This window comes from Natrix helvetica (assembly GCF_964273705.1).
Source record: "Natrix helvetica genome assembly, chromosome: 2".
Lineage (NCBI taxonomy): Eukaryota > Metazoa > Chordata > Lepidosauria > Squamata > Natricidae > Natrix > Natrix helvetica.
Genome location: NC_138552.1, coordinates 270,096,867 through 270,121,649, shown reverse-complemented (window position 1 = coordinate 270,121,649; position 24,783 = coordinate 270,096,867). Strand labels below are relative to the sequence as shown.

Below are 24,783 nucleotides of genomic sequence, written 5' to 3'. Positions count from 1 at the left end.
CACCAGTGTATAAGACGCACCAAGATTTCGAAGAGGTAAGTAAGAAAAAAAAGATTTTGCCTTCCCTCAGCCCCTAGCAGCACTCGGTATGCTTCAGCAGGGCTGAGGCAAGGCAAAAACAGCGTTTTTGCCTTCCCCCAGCCCTGCTGAAGCCTGCAAAATGCTGTTGGGGCTGAGGGAAGGCAAAAAAGTCTCAGTTTTTGTGAAAAACAGCCCGTTTTTTGCAAAAATGGGATGTGGGGGTAGGGATTTAGGAGGCCAAAAATGGATGTATAAGATGCACCAACATTTCCATGCTCTTTTAGATGGGGAAAAGGTGCATCTTATACTTTGAAAAATACGGTAGCCTTCCCTGAAATGGCAAAGAAAACAAGGGGTAAGCTAGTGGACTTCATCTCCCAATATAGCTGATTGGAGAATTCTGGGAGTTGAAGTCCACATATCTTCATATGAAGTTGCTAAGGTTGGGAACACTGGCTTAGGAGATTCAAACTATGGGTTTATACATGCTGATTACATGGGATGGAAAATTTATAAGAACAGGGAAGCGCTGAGATATCTTCCAAGTGGACGATTTAGCTCAGCTAGGTTTGAATAGCTGGCATAGTGCAGTGTTGTCGAAACTTTTCAGCACCGAGTGCTGAAAGTGGAGATGTGCACATGAGAGCGCTGGAAGAACAGTTCCCTGGCACGCGTGATCACATGGTCTTTGGGAAGACCAGCTGCCAGCGTGCATGTGGGCACTGTAACCTAAAAGAGCAATGGGCAACGGCTGGCATGCCCAGAAAGATGGCTCTGCGTGCCACTTCCGGCATTCATGCCATAGGTTCGCCATAACGGGCATAGGGCCTGTAGAGTTGTTTTAGCAACATGATACGAAGAGGCTTTTAATTGCCTGATCTGTACCCTTCCAGATATAGATAAACTGCATAAATGTTTCTGTAGAGTTCCCTCATCTAAAAGGCATCTGCAGCGACTCCTGGTGTCCATAGTGTAGAAGTATTTGCATTTGATTCTTCCCAGCCAGCAATTTTTTAAAAAAAAATTATTAGATTTTTATCCTGCCTTTATTACTTTATAACGTATTTCAAAAACTCCACTTTTGAAGCTCACTCAGCCACAGCCATTGCATAAGTACGTCTGCTCAATAAGTAGGATTAATTAAAATATCCAGGGATTAACATTAACCCCCAAAATTAAAAAATTAGGGAGTAGGCAATCTGGCATGGCAGCAAGACTTCTATACCCTCCCTGAGAAAAGCATAAAAAGCCTTAGCAACTCTATTTATTTTATATCCTTTACCAAGGATTTGGTGCCTGGCTCTTATCAAAGAATTGCAAAATGTAAGGGTGAGAATATGGGACGTGGTGGCTCAGTGGCTAAGACACTGAGCTTGTCGATCAGAAAGGTCGGCAGTTCGGCGGTTCAAATCCTTAGTGCCCTGTAACGGAGTGAGCTCCCGTTACTTGTCCCAGCTTCTGCCAATCTAGCAGTTCGAAAGCACGTAAAAATGCAAGTAGAAAAATAGGGACCACTTTGGTGGGAAGGGAACAGTGTTCTGTGCGCCTTTGGCATTTAGTCATGCCGACCATATGACCACAGAGATGTCTTCAGATAGCACTGGCTCTTCGGCTTTGAAACTGAGATGAGCACCGCCCCCTAGAGTCGGGAATGACTAGCACATATTTGCAAGGGGAACCTTTACCTTTACCTAAGGGTGAGAAAGAAACCTGGAGTTCAGCTGGTATAAAAGAATATAAATTAGTAGTGAGGAAATTTGGTGAATACTTTCAGGGATAAAACCCTACCATCCTTCAAAATAGATTGTTCCACTATAAGATAAAGGTAGTCGTAGACTTATGACCACAATTGAGCCCAAAATTTCCATTGCTAAGCAAGACAGTTGTTAGGTAAGTTTTGCCCCATTTAAGGACCTTTCTTGCTGCAGTTGTTAAGCGAATTGTTGGTTTATGAAGCAAATCTGGCTTCCCCCATTGACTTTGCTTGTCAGAAGCTGGTTGGAAAGGTTGCAGATGGTCACACAGCCCTGGGACAGTGCAACTGTCATAAATACATGCCAGTTGCCAAGTGTTTGGATTTTGACCACAGGCATAAGTGTAAGAAAACCGGTCATAAGTCCCTTTTTCTCAGGGCCATTGTAACTTTGAACAGTCACTAAATAAATCATTGTAAGTCGAGGACCACTTGTAGTTCACATCATAAACTGCTGTTCAGCCAAATTTGATTTCCTCTAGGACAGTGATGGCAAACCTTTTGGCACCAAATGCCCAAATCGGAACACACATGTATATGCGTGTGCTTCAGCACCGGAAACCCGAACAGCTGACCGGCACACAGATGTCTGTTTTTTGCCTGTTTTTCAGGCTGTTTTTTGGCCCGAAAAACAGCCTGAAAATCTCTTGAAAGCAGCCCAGCCCAAAAAATGGCCCACAAAACAGCCTGAAAAACAGCCTGGTTCTTGCCCATTTTCTGGTGCTCCAGCGCTTGTAAAGATCAGCTGGCCGGCCCGCATGTGCAAGCCACAAGCCCGAAGACCAGCTGGCGATGGCGTGCGTGCCCACGGAGAGGGTTCTGCGTGCCACCTGTGCCACAAATGCCATAGGTTCGCCATCATGGCTCTAGAATGTTTGTGCCAATGGAATTGGCTGTTTTTGTACCAAGCCACCTCCAAAGCCCAGTCATGGGAGTAAATCTGAGAAGCGAGCCCTCCTGCAAAAGGGGATAAATAAGGCTTAATGAGGTTTGCTTAGTCTCTTTCTTCCCCTGCAAATCTGCTGAGTAGGACAGATGGTGTTAATATGCTTATGTTGCGTAGAAGAGGTTCAGCTGCACTCTCCTTCCCCATTCCCCCAGGGGATGGAGGGGGAAGGGAAGAAGATTGAGATTCATTTTTCCCTTCAGATCTCGTTTTACAATGACAGATACACAAATCCCAAAGCAGAAGGTGAACCATTGATTCACCCTAGGGCAGGTTGAGACATCACACAGCGTTATGGTTTGGATGTGTGGTCTACCCCGATATACAAACTTAATCTATGGTCCCGAACGTGGGTGTCTCCAAGGCATAACTACTTCTGGTTTAGTATGTTTTGCAAACAGGATCCACATAGATAGGAACCATTCTTGGCGTGAAACAGGAAGCAGGATCAATCAAATTGTAAATTGCCTTGAAGTTAAAGCAAACATGGATGGGTGTATATATGCATGTCAGGTTGCACATGAGTGAAAAGAGAGTGCTTCAGATTAGATTCCTAAGGCAAAGAGGAGGGAATTTTTTTTCCAGATGGCTCCTGCAGACACCTGGACATGAACGTGCCTGTTTGGTTGTGTGGCTGCAAGTCAGGAAATACAAGGGCTCTCCTGCCTGGATTTGAAATCAGAAAAGGAGGAGACTGGGGAAGGGGAGGGGAAGGAGCTGAGAAAAATCTCCAGGTATGTTTGGAGATTAGCACAAAGGCGAGGAACTACTCTACCACAGAGCCAGGCTGAAGCTGAGGGACAAAAACTGTGAGTGTCGTCAAGGCCATTCTAGATCTTCCCAGTGGACAAGATTCAATTCCTGGCATGGGCCCACGACATCGGTGAGCCTAGGAATATTTAATTCCACTTCCACAACTTTGGTAAGTGCATCTCTCTCCTTGAACGTGCAGGCGTTTATGCTCCTTATCAACTCTGAACTACAGGGAGGGCTTGAAATGGTGTTCTCTCCATCTGTCCACAGCCTGGAAGTGAATTTGTAACTGTCATGTTTAAGGGGTTTGCTTTTTGCCGCAAAACCGAATTTTTGGAAATAGGGTCAGGAGTGCAATTTGCTGTATATTGGGTGTTGATGCGTGGAGGGCCTTGCATCAATCTGGAGTGGCAGGTACTTCCGGTGCAGACAGATTCTCATGAATATTTATCCCAAATTGTCCACGATCACTTTGGGCATGATTGTTTCATCTCACGAGGGTTGACATTCTGTAAGTGGGATGTTTTAGCAGTAGAAGATATCACAAGGCAATACCTTGATTGCTAAAGGGTAAATAATCCTGGCCGGCTATCAAAGCAAAAGAGAACAAAACTAAAACAAAACTAGCTGTGACATTTCAGAAGTGCAATATTTAGCTAGAGTTTACTTCTTTCTCTGGACTTCACTTTGTTATTTCCTTTGGAAGAAGGTCATCAAAGGCTTGCAGGGCTTAATCATGTGTTTGTTACAAATATACAAGTTGGACTTGAAAGGAGGAAGAATTCTGGGAGTTGAAATCCACGCATCTTAAAGTGGCCAAGTTTCAAAAACATTGCTCTAGGTCAGTGATGGCGAACCTATGGCACACGTGCCACAGGTGGCACACGGAGCCATTTGTCAGGGCACGCAAGGCGCTGAGTTCACCCTTTTTTAAAGACATTTTTCACCCTCCCCAAGCTCCAGAGGCTTTATAGGAGCCTGGGGAGGGCGAAAAGAGCCTCCCCCGTCCCCCGGAGGTCCTCCGGAGGCTTCATGAGCTTCCCTGAAGGCTCCGGAGCGCAAAAAACCTGCCCTATGGGCAAACCGGAAGTTCGGAAATGGACTTCCTGTTCATTCGGAGGGTTGTTTTGACTGCTCCGGAGGCTTCAGGGAAGCCTCCTGAAGGTACCTGAAGCCTATGAAGTGCTTAAAACGATCCTCCGAGCAAACCGGACTTCCTGTTTGCTCGGAGGGTCGTATTGACTGCTTCGGAGGCTTCAGGGAAGCCTCCTGAAGGTCCCTGAAGCCTCCAGAAGGCTTCCGGGCGGGCGGGGGAGGCTGTTTTCGCCCTCCCCATGCTCCTATAAAGCCTCTTGAGCCGGGGGAGAGCGAAAAAAAGCATGCAAAAATGGGGGGGTTCACGCCTGTAGTGCGCGCATGCGCACTGGGGGAGTCGCGCATTGCATTATGGGTGTGGCACGCCTGCACACGACCCCCCCTGAGCTCCCCCCACTTATGGCACGCGAGCCAAAAAAGGTTCGCCATCGCTGCTCTTGGTTATTCACTAAGCTAGTTGGGGATGTTGGAGTTTGTGGCCCATTTATCAGAAAGGACTAGATTGGGGGAATAGGCTACCCCATATTTTTGTGTGGGTGTGCTTGTGTGGGTGTGGGTGTGTAGGACTTTGTAAGGAACATCTGACAGATGGTGAGATTCCTAAAGTTTTCTGTTGAGTCATTTTGCTTCCATTTCTCTAAATCTCACACTTTGAAAGAAATTTAGCAGCCAGTCAGTCCAGCTGTGTGCAAGCAAGTAACCACAGATTCTCATGATTATATCAGTCTTTCTGCCTTCGGTGCATCTTTCTTATAGGGTAGGCTGGTTGAAGGAGTTTCTCTGGGAAGTTTTTGTAAGATGTTGCCAAAGCAATTAGGCAAGATGTTGAAGAAAGGTGAACGTTATATAAAAAGGTGCCCTTTTGGAAGGTGAGGATTTGGTTTCGTGTGAGTCCAGTGGGCATATTTTTCATTGTGTAGCTTTGTGTATATTTTTCATTGTGTAGTTTGTGTATATTTTTCATTGTGTAGCTAGGCTACGCAATGCCTTCCTAGTCCAGTGGGCATATTTTTCATTGTGTAGCTTTGTGTATATTTTTCATTGTGTAGTTTGTGTATATTTTTCATTGTGTAGCTAGGCTACGCAATGCCTTCCTAGTCAAACAAATCTCAGAAGTACATGTTTATCAAAATGGCTAAGATTTCTCCAAGTACCAGACAGAAATCAAGTGTGAATTATGTTGTTTATTTATTTCAATTTATTATCCACCCAATTCCAGTGAACTCTGGGCAGTGTACAAAACTAGGGGAAACATAAAGACAACTAAAAATGTTGAATTTCAGAGACAGCCCAAACTAAACTATCTATGAACAGCAAAGACAAACAAAAAATGGCATCTTAAACAAATCGTAAACATCAGTCGTAGGCCTGAGATCAAAGCCAGGTTTTCAAAGCTTTTCAGAATCCTAGGAGCGACGTACCATTTTTATCTCTGGAGGGGATGCTGTCCCACAGATTGGAGGCCACAACAGAGAAGGTGTGCTTCCTTGGTCCCATGAGAAGATAATGTTTAATAGAGGGAAACTCACTGGACTCACTGGAGAAGAGCCTAATGCTGGGAAAGATTGAGGGCAAAAGAAGAAGGGGACGACAGAGAATGAGGTGGCTGGATGGAGTCACTGAAGCAGTAGGTCTGAGATTAAATGGACTCCAGAGGATGGTAGAGGACAGGAAGGCCTGGAGGAACGTTGTCCATGGGGTCGCGATCAGAGGTGGGTTCCAGCTGCTGCTACTGCCGGGTTGTTCAGAAACATGATGCTCGTGCACTTGATGCTCGTGCGCTTGATGCACACTATGCACATTTGATGCACACACTACATATTTGATGCAGCTATGCGCATTTGATGCACGCTATGTGCTTACACCATATGAAAAAATAGCTTCTGCACATGCGCAGAAGCAAAAAACAAGATGGCGGCGCCTATGGCACCACCGATAGAAACGGTTTGGGGGCATGGCAGGCCGAGTTACTACCTACTCAGCCAAACTGGTCCGAACCGGTAGGAACCCTCCTCTGGTCACGATGGGTCAGACACAACTTCGCAACTAACAACAACAAGAGGAAAACTTCCACTCTATTGGAAGATACTGCTTGGGCAGAAACTATTGGAAATAAGCAGCCTCCCAGATATCCAGGCCTTATGCCATAACAAGCTTTATAGGCAATAATCAGCACCTTAACTGGCTCTCAGAAACCGACTGACAGCCAGTTTAGCTTACACAATAGTGGTAATACATATGCACACCGAGAGGTGCCTGTTACTGCCTGCACCTGTTGCATTCCAAGCCAGGTGTAGCTTCTAGATAGTCTTCAAGGACACCTTCATGTACAACACATTGCAATCATCCAGGTATGAGGTGACCAGGGCATGAGTGATTGTCTGAAGGGTCTCCTTATTGAGGAAAGGGTGCGAATAGTGCACAAAACGAACCTGTGCAAAGGTCCCCCAGGGCCTTATGTTACCTGACATGACATGAGGTAAAACACGCAAAAGGGCAGGGAGGAACGTAGCCCTTGCTGAATAAGGTGTAAGACAGGAGGAGGCTTTAACCCTGCAGAACCTGGTCCTAAACCTCTCCCATTTTAATGTCAATATGTTACGTTGGATTGTTGATCTTGTTTTACAGAAGGGAGGGTTGGTTATGGGATTCCGGTTTTTGGAAAGAAGAGTGACTTTTGAGCTCTGTTGATGACAAACCTTTATATTAACTCACCGGCTGGCAGCCTTTTGCACAATGAGCCAAACCCAAAACTACTTGTAATGTGTATCAGAGGACTCCAGGATCCTTTCCTTAAAATTATTTTTCTGCTTTGTCAACAGTATATTGCCCACCTGCTTTAGGGCCTTGTGTACTCGCTTCCTTCAGCTCATGATCCCGATGGAGAGCAATGCTAAGAAGGGATTGGGAGACTTGAACGGCATGGAGGAATCACAAGCAGAGCCTGCAAGCTTAGAGAAGGTGAGCCAGTCCCCCTTCCTGGATATTAACTAAGCACTTTGGACTTTGGCTCCTTTCCTTCCTCTGGCTCCAGCAATCTGCCATAAATGTTTCATCCTTATGCGGAGTGCAGATTCTGGCACTTTTATGTTCTTGAGCAGGGGTGTCGAACTCAAAGCCTGCAAGCTGGATCCGCCCAACAGGGTGCTTAGATCTGGCCCGTGGGGTCGCCATGGAAACAGTGAACCATCCTACGGTGCCTCTGCTGACAAAAACGGAGCTCACGTCCCTCCCAGATTCCTCCGTTTTTGCTGGCAGAGGGCTGCAGGAGGCCGTTGTGGCCGAAAATGGAGCTAGGGAGTCTGTTTTCGCTGGCAGAGCGCTTGGGTCGCCACAGGCGCCCCTCTACATGAGTGACATTGAGCTGGCGATGCCCCCTAGCCACCACCCCCTCCACAGTCAAACACAACCCTGATGCGGCCCTCAATGAAATCGTGTTTGACACCCCTGTTCTAGAGCAAAAAAATGGCAAACCATTTACATTGTATTTATTCTTGCCAAAATGCGCTTATCCATTAATCCAGTTCTAAGACCATCTTAAATTGTGCATAGTACGGCGCTGTAGAGTGCTTTGCAGTCAATCTCTAAAACATGCTTTTAAGAATGCAGGAATGTGTGAACATAGCACTGCTTGCAACAAACCAACTGCTGCTGGATGTTCTGAGGCACCATTCGGAAAATGAATCCAAAGCGCTGCAAAAGTCCTTAATCAGAATAAGCAGTAATGGAGGTGCCCGCAGATCAATTATGGAAAAGAGGCTGCTTCATGTCAGGCAAAACTAAACCACCTGGCATTGTATTGCATTGACTCAGATGGAAAAGGATCTTCACCACCCTCTTTATCAATTGAATATCTCTGTCGGAAAATGACACATATTGAATCTGGTCCACTCTATACACAGAACAGATGCTGTGTTACTAAACCATGGAATCCTTCTAAGCTCTTCCATAATTTCTACTAGTTCATAATGAATAATAATTTTTGTAACTCCATTCTCCCTTGAGGGGCAGAAAGAAAACCTGTGGAAATATTACAACTGAATGGCATATGCTGCTGTTGGCCAGAGACTTCTGTTAGTTTAGACCCGTGATGGTGAACCTATGGCACATGTGCCACAGGTGGTGCGCGGATCCATATTTGCTGGCATGCCAGAAGACAGTTCCGGTGCACATGTGCGGGCCGGCAGTTGATTTTCAGCCTTCCGGAGGGCCGGACGAGGCCATTTTCGCCTTCCCCAGGTTTCAATAAAGCCTCCGGAGGCTAGGGAGGGCAAAAAACAAGTTCAACATGCCAACTGGAAGTTCGTTCCCGAACTCCCAGTTGGCTTGTTGTGGCCGTTTTTGCCCTCCCCAGCCTTCAGGAAAGCCTCCGGAGCCTGGGGAGGGGCCATGCGCGCATACGCATATGGGTGGGGAGGATTCAATTGGTGTGGGCACGCATGCACATGTGCGCATATGCATGATAGCGTGTGCACACACAATTTTGGCATGCAATAAGAAAAAGTTTTGCCATCACTGGTTTAGACTTTACATTATATTGATTGTATTCTTTATCGTCCAGGATTTCACACTACTGTGAAATCTGCTGAATCTAGAAGATTTCTTAACAATGGCTTTGGTCACAAATTTGTCCTTTTTTGAGCAAAACTGGTGGAAGGCGATAGTGGTTGAACACTTAGGCCGTATTAAATAAGTTTAGATTGATTGCAAGCTTTGCTTTGCAACCGGTTATGACATGAGAACAACCTGATAGAGGACTTTGGTTTAAAGATAGTGGGAATTCCTTTGATCTCCCAGGAGCAGCTTTGATGCTATCAACCTTGGCAACTAGCCAAACTAGTTTAGGAGATTGGAGTCCAGAGCAATAAGGTTTTCCTCTCTTGACCTGAAGAATGCATTTTAGAAAGTAACAGTAGGGATGGGAAATGTGAGCTTGGATGCCATCTTCTCCCTGCTCCCTCTCTCTATATTACCACTAAGCCAGGGGTCCCCAAGCTTGGCAACTTTAAGACTTGTGGACTTCAACTCCCAGAATTCGCCAGCCAGCTTTGAAGACCTCTGCTCTGAGTGGTTGAGTGCTCCAATACACTTAGTGCTCCAATTACTTGGATCAAGATATGATTGTTCAACCAGTTCTGACTTGTGATACTCCCCAAAGGAGAGTATTCAGCTTGAGAATGTTTGCTGAAACAACATTTTCAGACATCTTAATGACATCATTCAGTTATTTCTTTCTTTCTTTCTCATATTTTCTCAGTGATTCTGGGTGGTGTTAGCCAAAGGTTTGGGGGCAGAAGTAACCTAGTCAAAGTTACTATGTTCTGGTAACAGATTATTTATATCATTATCAATAATGCATGGGTGGGTTCTGGCAATCGCTACTGCCGGTTTGCTCATGGCTGCACCATGCGCATGCACGCTTGATGTGAGCTGTATGCACACTTGATGAGCGCTACACGTGCATGCACGCTTAATGCACGCTGCGTACATGCGCAGTGCAATAAAAATTGCTCTGCGCATGCGCAGAAGCAAAAAACAAGGGAGAACCAGTTCAGGGGCATGGCAGGCCTGGGTCACTGTCAGTTCCAGTGACCCAGGCCACCAAACCACTACCGGTTCGGCAGGAACCCACCACTGGTTGTAAGTTGAGCATTCAGTGTATACTGTTGAGAGTTGATGTGATGCGCAAAAGGTAAAATAAATCAATGAAAATAGCAGCTTGGCTCCTTACAGGGTTCAAAGGAGGAGGAAGCAAGGCGGCCGGTGGCACAGTGGACGGCAGCCGAAGTGTGTGCCTGGCTAAGAGGAAAAACCTTGGGAACTCCAGGCAGCCCACTGCTGGAGGCAGCCAATAGCCATGCCATCTCTGGCAAGGCTCTCTTGCGCCTCTCCGAGGAAACCCTGGAGCGCATGGGCATCGCGCCAAAGAGCCTGCGGGAGGAGCTATTGCAGGAAATTCTCCTCCTGCGCATCCAGCAAGAAATGGAAGATTTGCTGGACATTTCAGATGGTGAGTGATGGTATCTGCTTAAAGCTATCTACAGAAAATGCTGTAGTGGCCCTGGGTAGAATCAGAATTTGGGGAGAAAAGAAGGTGAGAGGCAGGATTTGTAATTGCTCTATAGACACAGGCGTGTCAAACTCGATTTCATTGAGGGCCGCATCAGGGCCCTCAGGGGGCTGAATGGGCATGGCCAGGGTGGGCATTGTCAGCTCAACATCCTGCAGAGGGCTGTGAAAATGGAGCCCAGGAGGGCTGTGCGCAGCCCTCCGTTTTTGCTGGCAGAGGCATGATCCTTCACTGTTTCTAGGGTGGCCCCGTGGGCCAGATCTAAGCACCCCGCAGGCCGCATCCAGGCCGCAGGTCTTGAGTTTGACACCCGTGCTATAGAGCATGCACAACACACTCGCCCATTCTTCTTGCATGGGTGCTTCATTCCTAAATGTGTGTGTCAGGAATACAATCAACAACTCCAAGAATACATTAACATTTTTGGCGGTCTCAACTGTTCTGCAAAGTTGCTCATCTTGCCACCTAACACCATACAGGTAGTTGTAGACTTACAGCAGTTCATTTAGTGACTGTTCAAAGTTACCACAGCACTGAAAAGAGGGACTTATGACTGTTTTTCACAGTTATGACCGTTGCAGCATCCCCATGATCATGTGATCAAAATTCAGATGCTTGGCAACTGGTTCATACTTATGGCTGTTGTAGCATCCTTGGGTCATGTGCTTAACTTTTGCAACCTTCTGGTAAGCAAAGTCAATGGGGAAGCCAATTCATTTAACAACCAGATTACTAACTTATCAACTATAGTGGTTCACTTAACCCTGGCAAGAAATGTCATAAAATGGGGCAAAACTCAACAAATCCTCACCTAACGCCAGAAATTTTGGGCTCAATTGTGGCCGTAAGCCGAGGACTATCTGTATTGTCTATATTAACTGGTAGCAGGTTCCCAACTAGTCTTTCCCTCTACCTGGAAAGATTGAAGATAAAACCGTGGACTTTCTTCATGCAAAACAGAGTTTCGACAACGGAATTACAGCTTTCTTCATCTTGAAAACACTAAATAATCAACCAAGAGGAGCAATGGAACTGGAGAAATGTGTTTTGCAGTGAGGATGAGGCCCATGTAATCAAGGTTGGGAACTCATTTTTTTTTTTCATGCTGCTGGATCAGCAACTTTTTCATCAGCTGACAAAGCAAAACTTGCATTCTTAATTCAACTACTGCACAAATGCTCTATTGTGTTGATATGTTTTATGAGCCAGGCCATCACATGATTTGGAGGCAAACAGAGGCATTTTGTTAACTAAAACTTAGATTTAATTGCATTGCATGAGTCTATGTTAAGAGTCAAACCAAGGATAACCCAATTCCCATTTCAGCAACTTGGCTGCTTTATTACATCATCATATGCAAACAGCATGTGTTCAGATATACCAGAGGTGTCAAACTCGATTTGAGGGCCGCATCAGGCTTGTGTTTGACCTCGGGGGGCCAGCGTGGCCAGGATGGGTGTGGCCAGCTCTTTGTCACTCATGTTGGGGATGCCTGGTGTGGCTCAAGCGCTCTGTCAGTGAAAATGGGCCCCCGAGTTCCATTTTCAGCTGTAATGGCCTCTTGCAATGCTTTGCCAGTGAGCTTGGGAGAGCTGCGTGGGGTCCTTCCAATCTCCATTTTCTCTGGCAGAGGCACCACAGGCCGGTCTTTTGCTGTTCCCAGGGCAGCCCCACTGGCCAAAACTATGCATCCCGTGGGCTGGATCTGGTCCGGGGGCCTTGAATTTGACACAGAGATAAACAGTTATGAGATTGTTTTCAGTTGTTGCCACTGTCTGGCATTGGTCTCCTTTAATTGTTCATTTCTACCTCTCCTTCTCTCACACAGAATAACCCAGGAAATCTAGCAGGTTAAAACCACAACTGTCTGGAAAGCAGCCATCTTGAAGCATCCTCTAGAATTGGTTATTGGTGTCAGCTGCGCCTCCAGTTGCATTTTTGGGTCATTGAATTGGAGAATGAAAGCCAGCCATTTGGGACTGGAACTCAATTCTTCATGTCCAGTGCAAGTTCTTTTGTGGAAAAGTATGGACTTGGAAAAGGAGGCCTTTCTGTTATTATTTCCCCAAATGGAAAGACCTGCTGAGAGCTGTTGAAAATGCACTTCCACACTGGGCTATTCTACATCAATGAATTGGGGAATTAAATCCTTGGAGCATGACCCTTCCAGTCATCTTAAGAACAAACCTATTCACATCATCTAATATCAGAGACAGACAACCTGGTGCCTGCTAGATATTTTGGGCAACTCCCCAATGCCTTGATTGTTCCATGTCTAGGCCTGATGGAAACTGAAGTCCAAAACATCTGCAGAGAACCAGGCTTCCTATTTATCAAACGATGGTAATGCTCTGGATTCAGGCAACCATAGCATTTGTATTTTGCGTCATATTTAATCCTTGTCTCTTTTCAGACTAATATTTATATCGTTGCCAGGATAGGCATTGTTTTTCCCTGCTCCAAGTTCAAATTCTCTGCTCCAAATAAATTGGACAACCATTTGTTTGGGATGATATAAGAACCCCTGCCTTGAATAGAGGGTTGGACTAGATTCTCGCTCCCCCCCCCCATTTTTTGCATGCTTTTTTTGCCCTCCCCAGGCTCCAGAGGCTTTATAGGAGCCTGGGGAGGGTGAAAACAGCCTCCCCCACCCCCCCGGAAGCCCTCTGGAGGCTTCAGGGACCTTCAGGACGCTTCCCCAAAGCCTCTGGAGCAGTTAAAACGACCCTCTGAACAAACCGGAAGTCCATTCCCGAACTTCTGGTTTGCCCGTAGGCCTGGTTTTTTGCGCTCTGAAGGCGTCAGGGAAGCTCATGAAGCCTTCGGAAGACCTCCGGGGGGGCGGGGGAGGCTCTTTTCGCCCTCCCCAAGCTCCTATAAAGGCTCTGGAGCCTGGGGAGGGCGAAAAATGGCTTTAAAAAAGGGTGAACTCAGCTGGCCAGCACGCACATGCTGACAGGGCAGTGCCTCGCGTGCCCTGACAAATGGTTCGTGCCACCTGTGACACACATGCCATAGGTTCGCCATCACTGGACTAGAAGATCTCCAAGGTCTTTTCAGTCACATGATTCTATGATTCTGTGAAATTCCTTTCTGTTTCTTGCCTCCCGAAAGCCAAATCCCTCTCTTCCACCTGACAACCTTTGGAAAGAACCTGGAGTTTCCCAATTAGGAGAAAAAGTATTGCATCAGCATTTATTTTTAACTTCCACACATTTTAATACTCTCGCTTTTCTGACCTAGGGTTCCCCAAACAACGAATCAGACTCCTTGTCCCGATAAAAAACCCCTTTTTATTATGTTACTGTGAATTCCTCTTATTCACATCCAGCAAAGTCTTTCAAGGGTGAACTTACAGTCATGGACCTTATCTGTCTTGGAGAGCTGCTTCAAAACTTGGCAAGGAGAGCTGCTTCAAAACTTAACAAGGAGACTTGGAGAGTCCCAAACTGATTACCGTATCTTTCGGAGTGGTAAGACGCACCTTTTTTCCTCAAAAAAGAGGCTGAAAATCTGGGTGCATCTTATACACAGAATACAGCATTTTTTGTCTCCCAAAGCCCTGCCCACTTCACCAAAATGGCCGTGCATATCCTTATAGAGGCTTTCGGAGAGTTCCTGGGGGCTGGGGAGGACAGAAATGAGTAAAAAACAGGCCTTTTTTTGCCCCCCAGCCACCAGCAGCACTCTATATAAGCCTCCATAAGGCTATGCATGCAATTTATTTGACAAAAACGGGCCCGTTTTCGTGAAAAACTGGCCTTTTTTGCTCTTTTTTAGCCTTCCCACCTCCCCGGAAGCACTCTGCAAGCCCCCCCCCCCCCCAGGCTATTCATGCCTTTTTTGGGGAAAAAATGGGCCCATTTTCGTGAGGTTTGCAGAGTTCAATAACTCCCCCCCCTTCTTTTTGGAAAGCTTTTTAACTGATTGATGAGAATTACATTGATCAAGTGTTGTGCCAGCAGAAACACCTACCTACCTATCTACTGTATTTCTCTCTCTATTTCTCTATCCCTCTACCAACCTACCTACCTACACACACTCTCTCTCCCTACCTACCTACTGTATTTCTCTATCACTCTATTTCTCTCTCTATCCCTCTACCTACCTACACACTCTCCCTACCTACCTACTGTATTTCTCTCTCCCTTTATCTACCTACCCACTCTCTCTCTCTCTCATCTACTGTATTTTTCTCTCTATCCCTCTACCTACCAACCTACCTACTCTCTCTCCCCCTACCTATCTACTGTATTTCTCTCTATCTCTATTTCTCTCTATCCCTCTCCCTACCTACCTACCGACACACGCTCTCTCCCTCTTATTTCTCTCTATCCCTCTACCTACCAACCTACCTACTCTCTTTCTCTCCCTACCTATCTACTGTATTTCTCTCTCTTTCTCTCCCTCTCTATCCCTCTACCTACCTACCTACTTTATTTTAAAATTTGTGTCTTCAAAACTTTGGTGTGTCTTATACTCCGGTGCATCTTATATTCCGAAAAATATGGTAAGCGAACTAATTGTCTCCTGCAAACTCCACTCCTCTTTCACTCCTCTTTTATTCCCTGGGGGGGGGGGGTTATTCACCATCCACCATGGCCTTACTCCCAATTTGACTCTTGTTCCTTAGCTGTTCCCTTTGCCTGGCAACTCTACACATGCACACACTGGGAACAGGCTCCAGCTGTTTGTCTGCTTCACTGATCTCTGACTCCGAAGGCAGCTGATAACTGTCAGACAGCCCTGCCCCCCCCCCTCTGACTCCAACACAGAGCCCTCATCAGAGCCTTCTCCAGATTCCAGGACTGACCCACGTTCCTCTCCAACCTCCTCACTGTCCGAATCTGGCGGGCCACAACAGCTATTTGTTACATTGATATGTGTTCTTTTATTTCTAGGATACTCTGAATACAAATATTGATTGGCAGATAGATTTTTGTTTTTAAGACCAATATTTTGTAAATAAAATCATGCACATTTAATGCCAACACAAAAGAGAGAGCAATCGTACTTCTTAGATCTGTATGTTACGTCCGCCCTGGCCCAGGAAGACTCTGTTATGACACTCTTGTGTTTAGTACTTGTTTTTAACAGACACAACTCAAGATTTGATACATGACAGCCCTCCAATACTTTCATTTCCGGAATGAAACAAGCACCCATGAAGATGAGATATTAAAAAGCTTGGAAAAATTTATTGAAGTTTTATGTCATAATAGGCTTTTTGAAGTTTTTTTTAAATACAATAAATATTTATCAGTAATAATAGCATTTAATGGATCAGAATTCAAATCCATTGCCAGGCTGTCAATCTCCCACAATACATTAAGACAGACATGAATCTTGATGAAGGGTGACAGACTGCAGAGCAACCCACAATGACATTATATAGTTTCTTATCGAAAGTATTTTTTTCCCCCACTAACAACAATAGTAATCTGTACAGTCAGTTTTGCTTTGACACAACTTGTGCTGCCCAGAATCTGCTGGACCGAATGCTTCAAAGAATACAAGCCAGAAGTTGCCTTGCCCAAGAAGGGTAGGAAACGGTTCCTGGCAGTCAGCACCTATGAAGACCAAGGCACACACCCTCTTCCCCAAAAGAGACCCAGTTATCATTTTCCCCTTCTGGAGAAAAAAAGCGGGAGAAAGTAAAGCTCTCTCTTCCACGTTCTGCTCTTCTTCCCCAGGTATGGTATCTTACAAAGAAAGATTTCATATTTTTACTTGACAGCCAGTGGCTTTCTAAAAACACCAAAGGTTAATCACAGAGTTAATCAAAAACCAATTGGTCCAATATTTATGTTGATTCTTGCTTCCAGACAGAACCTACTCTGAAAAGGGCACTTACCTTGCCTGTATTCCAGAGTCAACTTAAATGTGGAGAATGGATTCCTACCTATTCTGGCTCTCTTTTGAACTGAGAAACAAGTTCAAAGGGTATTGATTGGGGAGATCTGGAATACCATCGCTATTAAGCTGTACATTTTAGGATTACATTTCAAGCAACAATGGCACAGGGAGGGGTGGGATGGGGGACACTCTGGCCTCATTCTTCATTGAATCTGTGTGTAGATGCTAGTCTTTATGAAATATTTTTAGCCAACATACTCTTTCCTGAAAATCATGGAGGAGAACAGTCAACAATCTATATAAGATTTAAATCCCTGAATGATTTACTACTGCTAGTCAAAATGAACATAGCCCCAATGCATAATTTTTATTGGACTTACACCAACCACAAATCATCAGGGTTCTAGCTAGTTAGCATTCCACAGGTTTTCTTGTTGTTCATGCCTAGTTCTGAACTGCTGTATTCTAATATATGAGGGCTATACAAACGGTTTCTGGGCCCAGTCCTTACAATATCTGCTTCTCTATGCAACCCACGTTTTGGATTCAGCTTTGCTAGAGGAAGCTGAATCTTGCTGGACTGTGGAGGGTCTGGAAAAGAGCTACGTGGCATCAGGTCCTTAGAGTTGCTTTGCCCAGGAATCATCCTCTGTATGAAGGTTTGCTTCAAGGGCCAAAGCACAGATACCTAGACATCAGTCAACCAAGGCAGAACAAACATCTGTTTTTGGAACATAAAATGGAATAATTATTTAAAATGGCAAAAAAAAAAGGATGTAAGGGAGTGGCACGCTATTGAAGAACTGGTTACAGCTGCCCCCCATCCCATTCTATGCCATCTTCCATTCACTGAGGTAATCTAGAAAGCAAGATGAGGTTAGGTTCAAGGAGAATTTGAAGCCAGTGGTTACACCCACCTCTTGAAGTGACAAAATGTCCGCCACTTCAATACTCAGTACCTTTATTTTCAGAACAGTAGAGATGAACCCAAACAGGGTGTTTAAAACCCCACCAATGGTGCATTTGACTTTCACCGAACTTGCAAACAGTTTTAAATCAATAATAAAATAAAGAAAAACCCACAAACCTATTTTCCTGTTTAAAGGTGCTACTCCTTTAACTTGGACAACACTTAAAGAATGTTTTTTTTAAAGACAGCTGACTTTTCCCTCAACTTGAGGAGAGTCATTTAAGGCACCAAATTCCTTATTGAGAAGCCCTGATAGGTAGGAAAGAAGAATCACATTTTTTTCCAGTGAAGACAGACAGGCAAATCGGCCTCATATAACATGCCAGCAAGCTCATGCAAAAGCAAATGTTAGCTGGAAGCTGCAGTGGCACTATTCTTGATCATCACAAGTGTAGATGTTCCTATATAATATGCATGCTTCTAGGCAGAATCTAATGGGATCATTTGCTAGCTTACATTAAGCCTGCATACATGTAAGGAACCCTGCTTCCCAAGAATATTGGCTCCTGTGGATAGCCTCACTTTCTGTCTAAAGGATTCTTATGCCACAGTAGCCTGTGCAAAACTATACCATTGATCTGACAACCCCTTTATTTCCAAGACAAACACTATTATCCCAAAGAGAGAGACCGAAGACCAAATGTTCCTACAATGATTCATTACTTAACTGTAAAGGCAGATCCTTCTATGAACTGACCACCTTCTTAAAAACAGAAAATGGTTCCAAGAGATTATAACTACATGTCCTGTTTCTTACTGTCGCTTATGATTCACAACTGATTTATTTTATTCTAACTATTGCAACATCAAATATTCAAGCAAGTTCAATTCTTCTTTACACCCAAGTTTTACTCCATGTGCAATGCTTTGATACGAATAAAAAGCCTCCCTACCCCCATTTCCAGTTTTGCTTCATAGCAATGGAATATAAGGAAACAAAACAAAAGTCAGAATTGTTTGCCCTCCATGCCTAGAAATTTCTTTTTCCTGCTAGGGGCTTTCCTCGTTCATTGCCATACCAGACATAGCATTTGGGGTAAGACTTGAGAATCAGAAAAATAAAACTATTTACAGAAAAGAAGGGGTAGGAATGAAGGCAAGAATTAGTTCTAGGATTTTACACTGCGTACATTTTGTTTTTTTTGACATAATGCTTCATGTTTACAAAAGAAAAGATAAATAATAATTTCACAACTCAGTGTTTTCTACAGAATGGAATGTGCCATCCACAAAAAGAAAATGAAACAAGTGGACCTCCTTATCAAACCATTCATAAAGTTGCCTCTGCCATTAATTACATAGGGAAACAAAATTCTGTGCTCACTTTCTTCCGGGTGCAACCTTTCCTTAAAAAAAAAAAAGGGTTTAGGCTGCACTCTTCATTTAAGCACACATCCATAAACAACAACAACAAAATCTTCTTCAAATAAAGTACAAACAGAAGAGAAAAATCAGTGCTGGGTCTTCACCATCACTCAATTGTTCAACAGATTCCCAACCAGATAATAAACAGAAACAAACCATTTCTAAAACCGAACATGGGGATCAAAATCACTCGCACTTCTTCTTTTCAATTAATTGCACCCAAGAAAAGCAGTATCACTCGGAAAGAGTATGTTCCACACCTAATAAACAATTCTGATGCAAGCCTACCTTAACCCATAAGATGGTAATGTTGTTTATCACAATCTCTACTTTCTCCTATGATAAACAAGAAGGGAGAATGTCTGTTACTCAGTCTTCCCCAATGCTTGAAGTAACAGCATTTGCTGTGGCCCCACTCTCTCTTCGCAAGGCATGAGCCGCAATTTGGAGGGAGAGGATGAAAAAAGGCATTTGGGAAAATGTAACTGACTACTCATGGCTTAATGAAGTTGTGACCTCCGAGCTCTTTAGAAGAATCAATTCTTTCTTTCTTTCTTTTTTAAGCCCCTCTCGTATAACTGGATCTCTGATTTTAGGATGTGGGAGAGTTTGCAAAAATGTAATTTAGTTCCCAAGGGTCGATTTCTGGGCCCCTCGTTCTCAGCATAGCCATGATGACAGTTCTGTGGCAATCTTAGAGTTCTGAAGCCACCGTCCATGCCTTTGTGCCTGATGATCTTTCTTTGAAGATTCCATGAGGTCCTCTCCTGATCATGTAGTTTTACTGTCTGCACATTTCTGGAAGGTGGCATGAAGCAGCAGGGGAAGAGACGTGAACAACAGCCCTCTCTGGTTTCTGGATCCTACATGTTCTTTGCCCCCAAAGCATCCAAAGCAGGTTAAATCTAGTTCCATGGTGATGGTTGAAGTATATTTACACAGGCTACCAAATTTACAGTGCCTCTGAAGACCGCAGGTTGACGTTTTCCTCTGATGATACCTTTACCATGCCTAGTCAATCAGAGCTGGGCTTTTGTAAAGAAAAGGTTCGGATGTTGAAGTGTTTACTAAGCTGCCTCACCTAAATGGAAAGAGAAGAGAGCAAATGAAGTTAAACCTGAAAACAAGGCTGGGCATGCAGAAACTCCCCAACCCCTTTCTATGCATTCACATTTTTTGTCTGGAGCAGAACTTAGAATAACTTTATTGTCACTTTGAAAGTACACCAATGAGCATACATTAAAATGAAATTTTGTTGCATACAGCTGTCAAGGGGTCATCACCTCCAATATACACTACATAAACATAACAAAAAAATAAAAATAAATAAATTATGCATATGCCCATATGCGTGTGTCTGTGTGTGTGTGTGTGTGTGTGTGTGTGGTCTCACTCGCCATCTTCAGGCTGGGTTTTGGGCTTAAAGTGTGATCGGAGCTGCCGTCTTTCTATAAATCTTGATGGAGGGGTATGGAGTGCTGGTTTTGTTTCAGTAAGTGGAGTGATTGGTTGTGTGGTTGTATCATGATTGGTAGATTGGTGTTGATTGGTGCTGGCTGTCTGTACATTGTTGTTTCGTGTTGTAACGGCCTGGGTGGTGGGTGGGGCTCGTTTGTTGACTATGGCTGGTTTCCAGATGTTTGGTAGGCGGGAGATATCGTCACGTTTATTCATGTTGTGGGGGTGTTTCTCTATTTCGATAGCTTCCATAATTATTCTCTTGTTGAAGTGTTCTGTTTTGGAGATTAACCTGGTTCCTTCAAAATTAATTTCATGTCCTTGCCAAGGACATGACATTTCGTTGCCAAGACAATTTCGTTGCCAAGACAATCTCAATCTTACAAGGGAAAAGACCCGAATACAACAAGACCAGCATACCTACACCCGTGAAAATCTACAAAAACAAATGATGGCCTTTTAAGTAGCGCTACTTAAACGGACAATCCCATCACCACCCTGCACAGATCAACTCTGTAGCCAAGACTCTCATCTCCAAAACCAAACGCCTAGCCGACAAAGACCACCTGAAAACTGAATTACACACTCTCACAAACGTATTAATCTCCAACGGATTCCAAAGAAAAACAATTACCAACCTAATCCAAAGGGAGACTCCCCCCAAAAACCAAGACACAGAACAAGACAATGGCATCGCCCTCCTCCCTTACATCAAAGGCACCACAGATAACATCAGCAAAATTCTCCACAAACACAATATCAAGACAGCCTTCAACACTGACCAAAAAATAACCAACATCTTAAGAAACCCCAAAAACAAAATCCAGCTAGAAAACCAAGGAGTCTACGAAATAACATGCAAAATCTGCCCTGCAACATACATAGGACAAAAGAATGGGAGAATAAATGCATGCATCACAGAACACAAGAACGCATTAAGAAAAAAAGAAAAAACTTCCACCCTTTTCCAGCACCTTAAAGCTACAGGACATGAAATTAATTTTGAAGGAACCAGGTTAATCTCCAAAACAGAACATTTCAACAAGAGAATAATCATGGAAGCTATCGAAACAGAGAAACACCCCCACAACACGAATAAATGTGACGATACCTCCCGCCTACCAAACATCTGGAAACCAGCCCATCAACAAACGAGCCCCACCCACCACCCAGGCCGTTGCAACACGAAACAACAATGTACACACAGCCAGCACCAATCAGCACCAATCAGCACCAATCTACCAATCATGATACAACCCCTCAGCCAATCATTCCACTTACTGAAACAAAGCCAGCACTCCACACACCCCCACCAAGATTTATAGAAAGATGGCAGCTCCAATCACACTTTAAGCCCAAAACCCAGCCTGAAGATGGTGAGTGAAACCTCACTGAAACGTTGCCAAGACAATCTCAATCTTACACGGGAAAAGACCCGAATACAACAAGACCAGCACACCTACACATGACATAGAGAAAGAACACAGTCTAGTTGGAATGTATACATGTACATGGCTTTATGTCAGTCTACCCTGTTTCCCCGAAAATAAGACCTCCCCAGATAATAAGCCCAATCGGGCTTTTGAGTACATACGCTAAAATAAGCCCTCCCCTGAAAATAAGCCCTCCCCGAAAATATTTAAATGCATGTGCAGCCAGTCCCCGCCATTTCCTGGGGAGAGGAATGGGGGAACATGCCCCATGTGCCCCATATGCACCTGCCATCCATGTGGAATGGCCTCGCAGAGGCTGCTCCCACAAACCCTAGCTACCCCACCCCTCTTCTTAGTGGAGGCCGCAAAAAGAGCGGCAGGGCCAGCGACACTAGAGCTGGTAAGAGTATGCCAGAAACAGAGACAGAACTTCCGGCCCTCTCTGGATCAGCTGATCCACGGGCCAAAGTTAAGGGGCCTCCTGCACCTCAAAAATAATAAGACCTCCCTGAACATAAGGCCAAGCGCTTATTTAGGGGGTCAAAAGAAAATAAGACCATGTCTTATTTTTCGGGGAAACACGGTAGCAATCCTCCAGGTAATCCATTTCCTATTGGCATTATTTCAAGGCAAACCAGAACTGGGAAGAGTATTTGAGGTAAACAGGTGATCTTACTTTTAACAGGTCTAAAGGATATGCTGCAGTGGGATGTTCAACGTGGCTAGAGCATTGATCTCTAAGCAAGGACAACATATCAAGCTCCTATTGAGGTTCTTTTTTAACTACTAATTGAAAGTTTCGGATTCCCTGCCAATCCCTGAAGCACCACAGCTTAAATCCCCTTTGGTGTCTAAGAAAGGGCACAAACCTTAGCGTGTGGACCCACATGGCTAGTTCCCAAGACTTAAGTCCTTCAGTACTCATTCAAAAGTCTCAGAATCACCCAATAGTTTGAGATTGCTTTGGTTCTACTATTGTATTACAACAAGAGATATGCTATAGAAAATATATCCATGCAGGTTTTCACAGCCAGCATCAATCCAAAGGTAATGAACTTCTGGCCGATCAGTTAAGCTGTAGCCTATTAGCCTGGACGTTCATCACTACTGCATAGAAAATAGTTGAAAGTGTGGCTTTTCCTTTCAGGAATGAATGAAAATCTTGTATTTATTCAACTTGTATTACTCAATGGGAACTCCTATTCAAGCTCTGGTCACAAATCTGTTACTTTAAAAACAGATTTTGATCTTACATTTGAGGCAACTTTAATACATTTAGCCTGTTACCAATACTGGCTTACACCAACCCCATTCTCTATAGCAGTGGTGGCGAACCTATAGCACGCATGCCACAGGTGGCACGCGGAGCCATTTGTCAGGGCACGCGAGGCGGTACCCTGTTAGCTGGCCAGCGCGCATGCGCGCACTGGCCAGCTGAGTTCACCCTTTTTAAAGCCATTTTTTGCCCTCCCCAGGCTACAGAGGCTTTATAGGAGCCTGGGGAGGGCGAAAAGAGCCTTCCCCGCCCCCCCGGAGGCTTCAGGGACCATTCGGAAGGCTTAAAATGACCCTCCGAGCAAACCGGAAGTCACTTCCGGTTTGCTCGGAGGGTCGTTTTGCGTGCTCCGAAGGTGTCAGGGAAGCCTCCGGACGGTCCCTGAAGCCTTCGGAGTGCTCAAAACGACCCTCCGAGCAAACCGGAAGTCACTTCCGGTTTGCTCGGAGGGTCGTTTAAAGCATTCCGGAGCCTTCAGGGAAGCCTCCGGATAGTCCCTGTAGCCACTGGAGGGCCTCCGGGGGGCGGCGGGGCTCTTTTTGCCCTTCCCAGGCTCCTATAAAGCATCTGGAGCCTGGGGAGGGCGAAAAAAGCATGTAAAAATAGGGGGTCGCGCCTGTAGTGCACGCATGCGCACTGGAGGGGTCGTGCATTGCATTATGGGTGTGGCACGCCCGCACACAACCCCCCTGCGCTCCCCCCACTTGTGGCACGCGAGCCAAAAAAGGTTCCCCATGGCTGCTCTATAGCAAAAAACAAATTGTGAAAAGTACAGGTAATCCTTGATTTACAACTATTTGTTTAGTGACTGTTTGAAGTTACAGTAGCACTGGAAAAAGTTACTTATGGCCATTTTTCACATGACACTTGCAGCATCTGCTTTGTCAGTCAACATTCAAATGATTGGCAACCAGCATGTGTTTATGACGGTTACAATGTCCCAAGGTCATGTGATCACATCCTGTGACCTTCTGACAAGCAAAGTCCATTGGAAAGCCAGAGTCACTTAACAACTGTTACTAACTTAACAATTGCAGTGATTCACTTAACAACGGTGGCAAGAAAGATTAAAAAGTGGGTTAAAATTTACTCAACTGTCTTGCTTAACAGTAGAAATTTGGGCCTCAACTGTTGTCATAAGTTGAGGACTACCTGTACAGGATTGCCTATAGATCAACCAAAGAGACAACTGAAGGGACCTCAGTGGGAAAGATAAGTCAACAATTGGTATGTTTTCCAAAGTTATCTCTATCACCTGTTGCCATACATGGAAAGTAGAGCAACACTGAATGGACAATGCAGGGAGCCCCAAACCCTTCGGAATGGCTTACCACATTGACTCCATAATGAATGTGTGCCAACGTGATGACAATGGTGATTAAATAGAGGAGATTCGTTTCCTGTTCTGGTACCAAGTCTGACATCACTACAAGGATAACAAGCGCAAGTGGAAGAAGCAGCCAGTTCACTGGCTGACATCGAGTGCTGCTCATTTGACTGACGATCAATTGACACTGGAAGAAAGGGCAAAACATCAAAAGGGAGTTAAGGGGAGAAGAAGGAAATTTGACTTTGGTTTTCCTCCCAATCTAGGCTAGTTGAGAATTACAATCTGAATGCCCCTGAAAGGCAGGCAATGGGGCTGGCTGTTTCAGGCGACCCGTGTCCCTCTTAGAGTAATCCACTGCTCCAGTAGTACATCATTTGGCAAATGTAAAGGATGCTGAGAATATTTACACGGTCTTGATTGACCATTTTGGCCAATTCCATTTAGCATTGTCCACCAT

General features: G+C 44.8%; 2 protein-coding genes across 2 annotated transcripts in view; one reads left to right on the top strand and one right to left on the bottom strand.

Moving 5' to 3' along the window:
* The first annotated feature begins 3,484 nt into the window (after positions 1 to 3,484).
* LOC309386698 (sterile alpha motif domain-containing protein 12-like) lies at positions 3,485 to 13,241 on the top strand. Its single transcript, XM_081942377.1, has 4 exons — positions 3,485 to 3,642; positions 7,391 to 7,529; positions 10,302 to 10,578; positions 12,467 to 13,241. The coding sequence occupies exons 2-4, from the start codon at positions 7,440 to 7,442 to the stop codon at positions 12,469 to 12,471; spliced, it is 372 nt and encodes a 123-aa protein (XP_081798503.1). The 5' UTR covers positions 3,485 to 3,642; positions 7,391 to 7,439; the 3' UTR covers positions 12,472 to 13,241.
* Positions 13,242 to 15,809: 2,568 nt separating this feature from the next.
* SELENOI (selenoprotein I) overlaps positions 15,810 to 24,783 on the bottom strand; it is a 54,732-nt gene continuing 45,758 nt past the window's right edge. Inside the window, exons 9-10 of the mRNA XM_081943718.1 lie at positions 24,328 to 24,510; positions 15,810 to 19,910 (exon numbers count right to left, since the gene is read on the bottom strand). Of these exons, the coding sequence (XP_081799844.1) occupies positions 19,782 to 19,910; positions 24,328 to 24,510 (312 nt within the window). The 3' untranslated portion in view covers positions 15,810 to 19,781. The remainder of the gene's footprint in view (positions 19,911 to 24,327; positions 24,511 to 24,783) is intronic.

What these genes read in the sequence shown, in the direction of transcription:
- LOC309386698 (XM_081942377.1), top strand. Translation starts at nt 7,440, where the DNA reads ATGATCCCGATGGAGAGCAATGCTAAGAAGGGATTGGGAGACTTGAAC. An exon ending in AGCCTGCAAGCTTAGAGAAG is followed by an intron (nt 7,530 to 10,301) that starts GTGAGCCAGTCC and finishes GGCTCCTTACAG; the next exon opens with GGTTCAAAGGAGGAGGAAGC.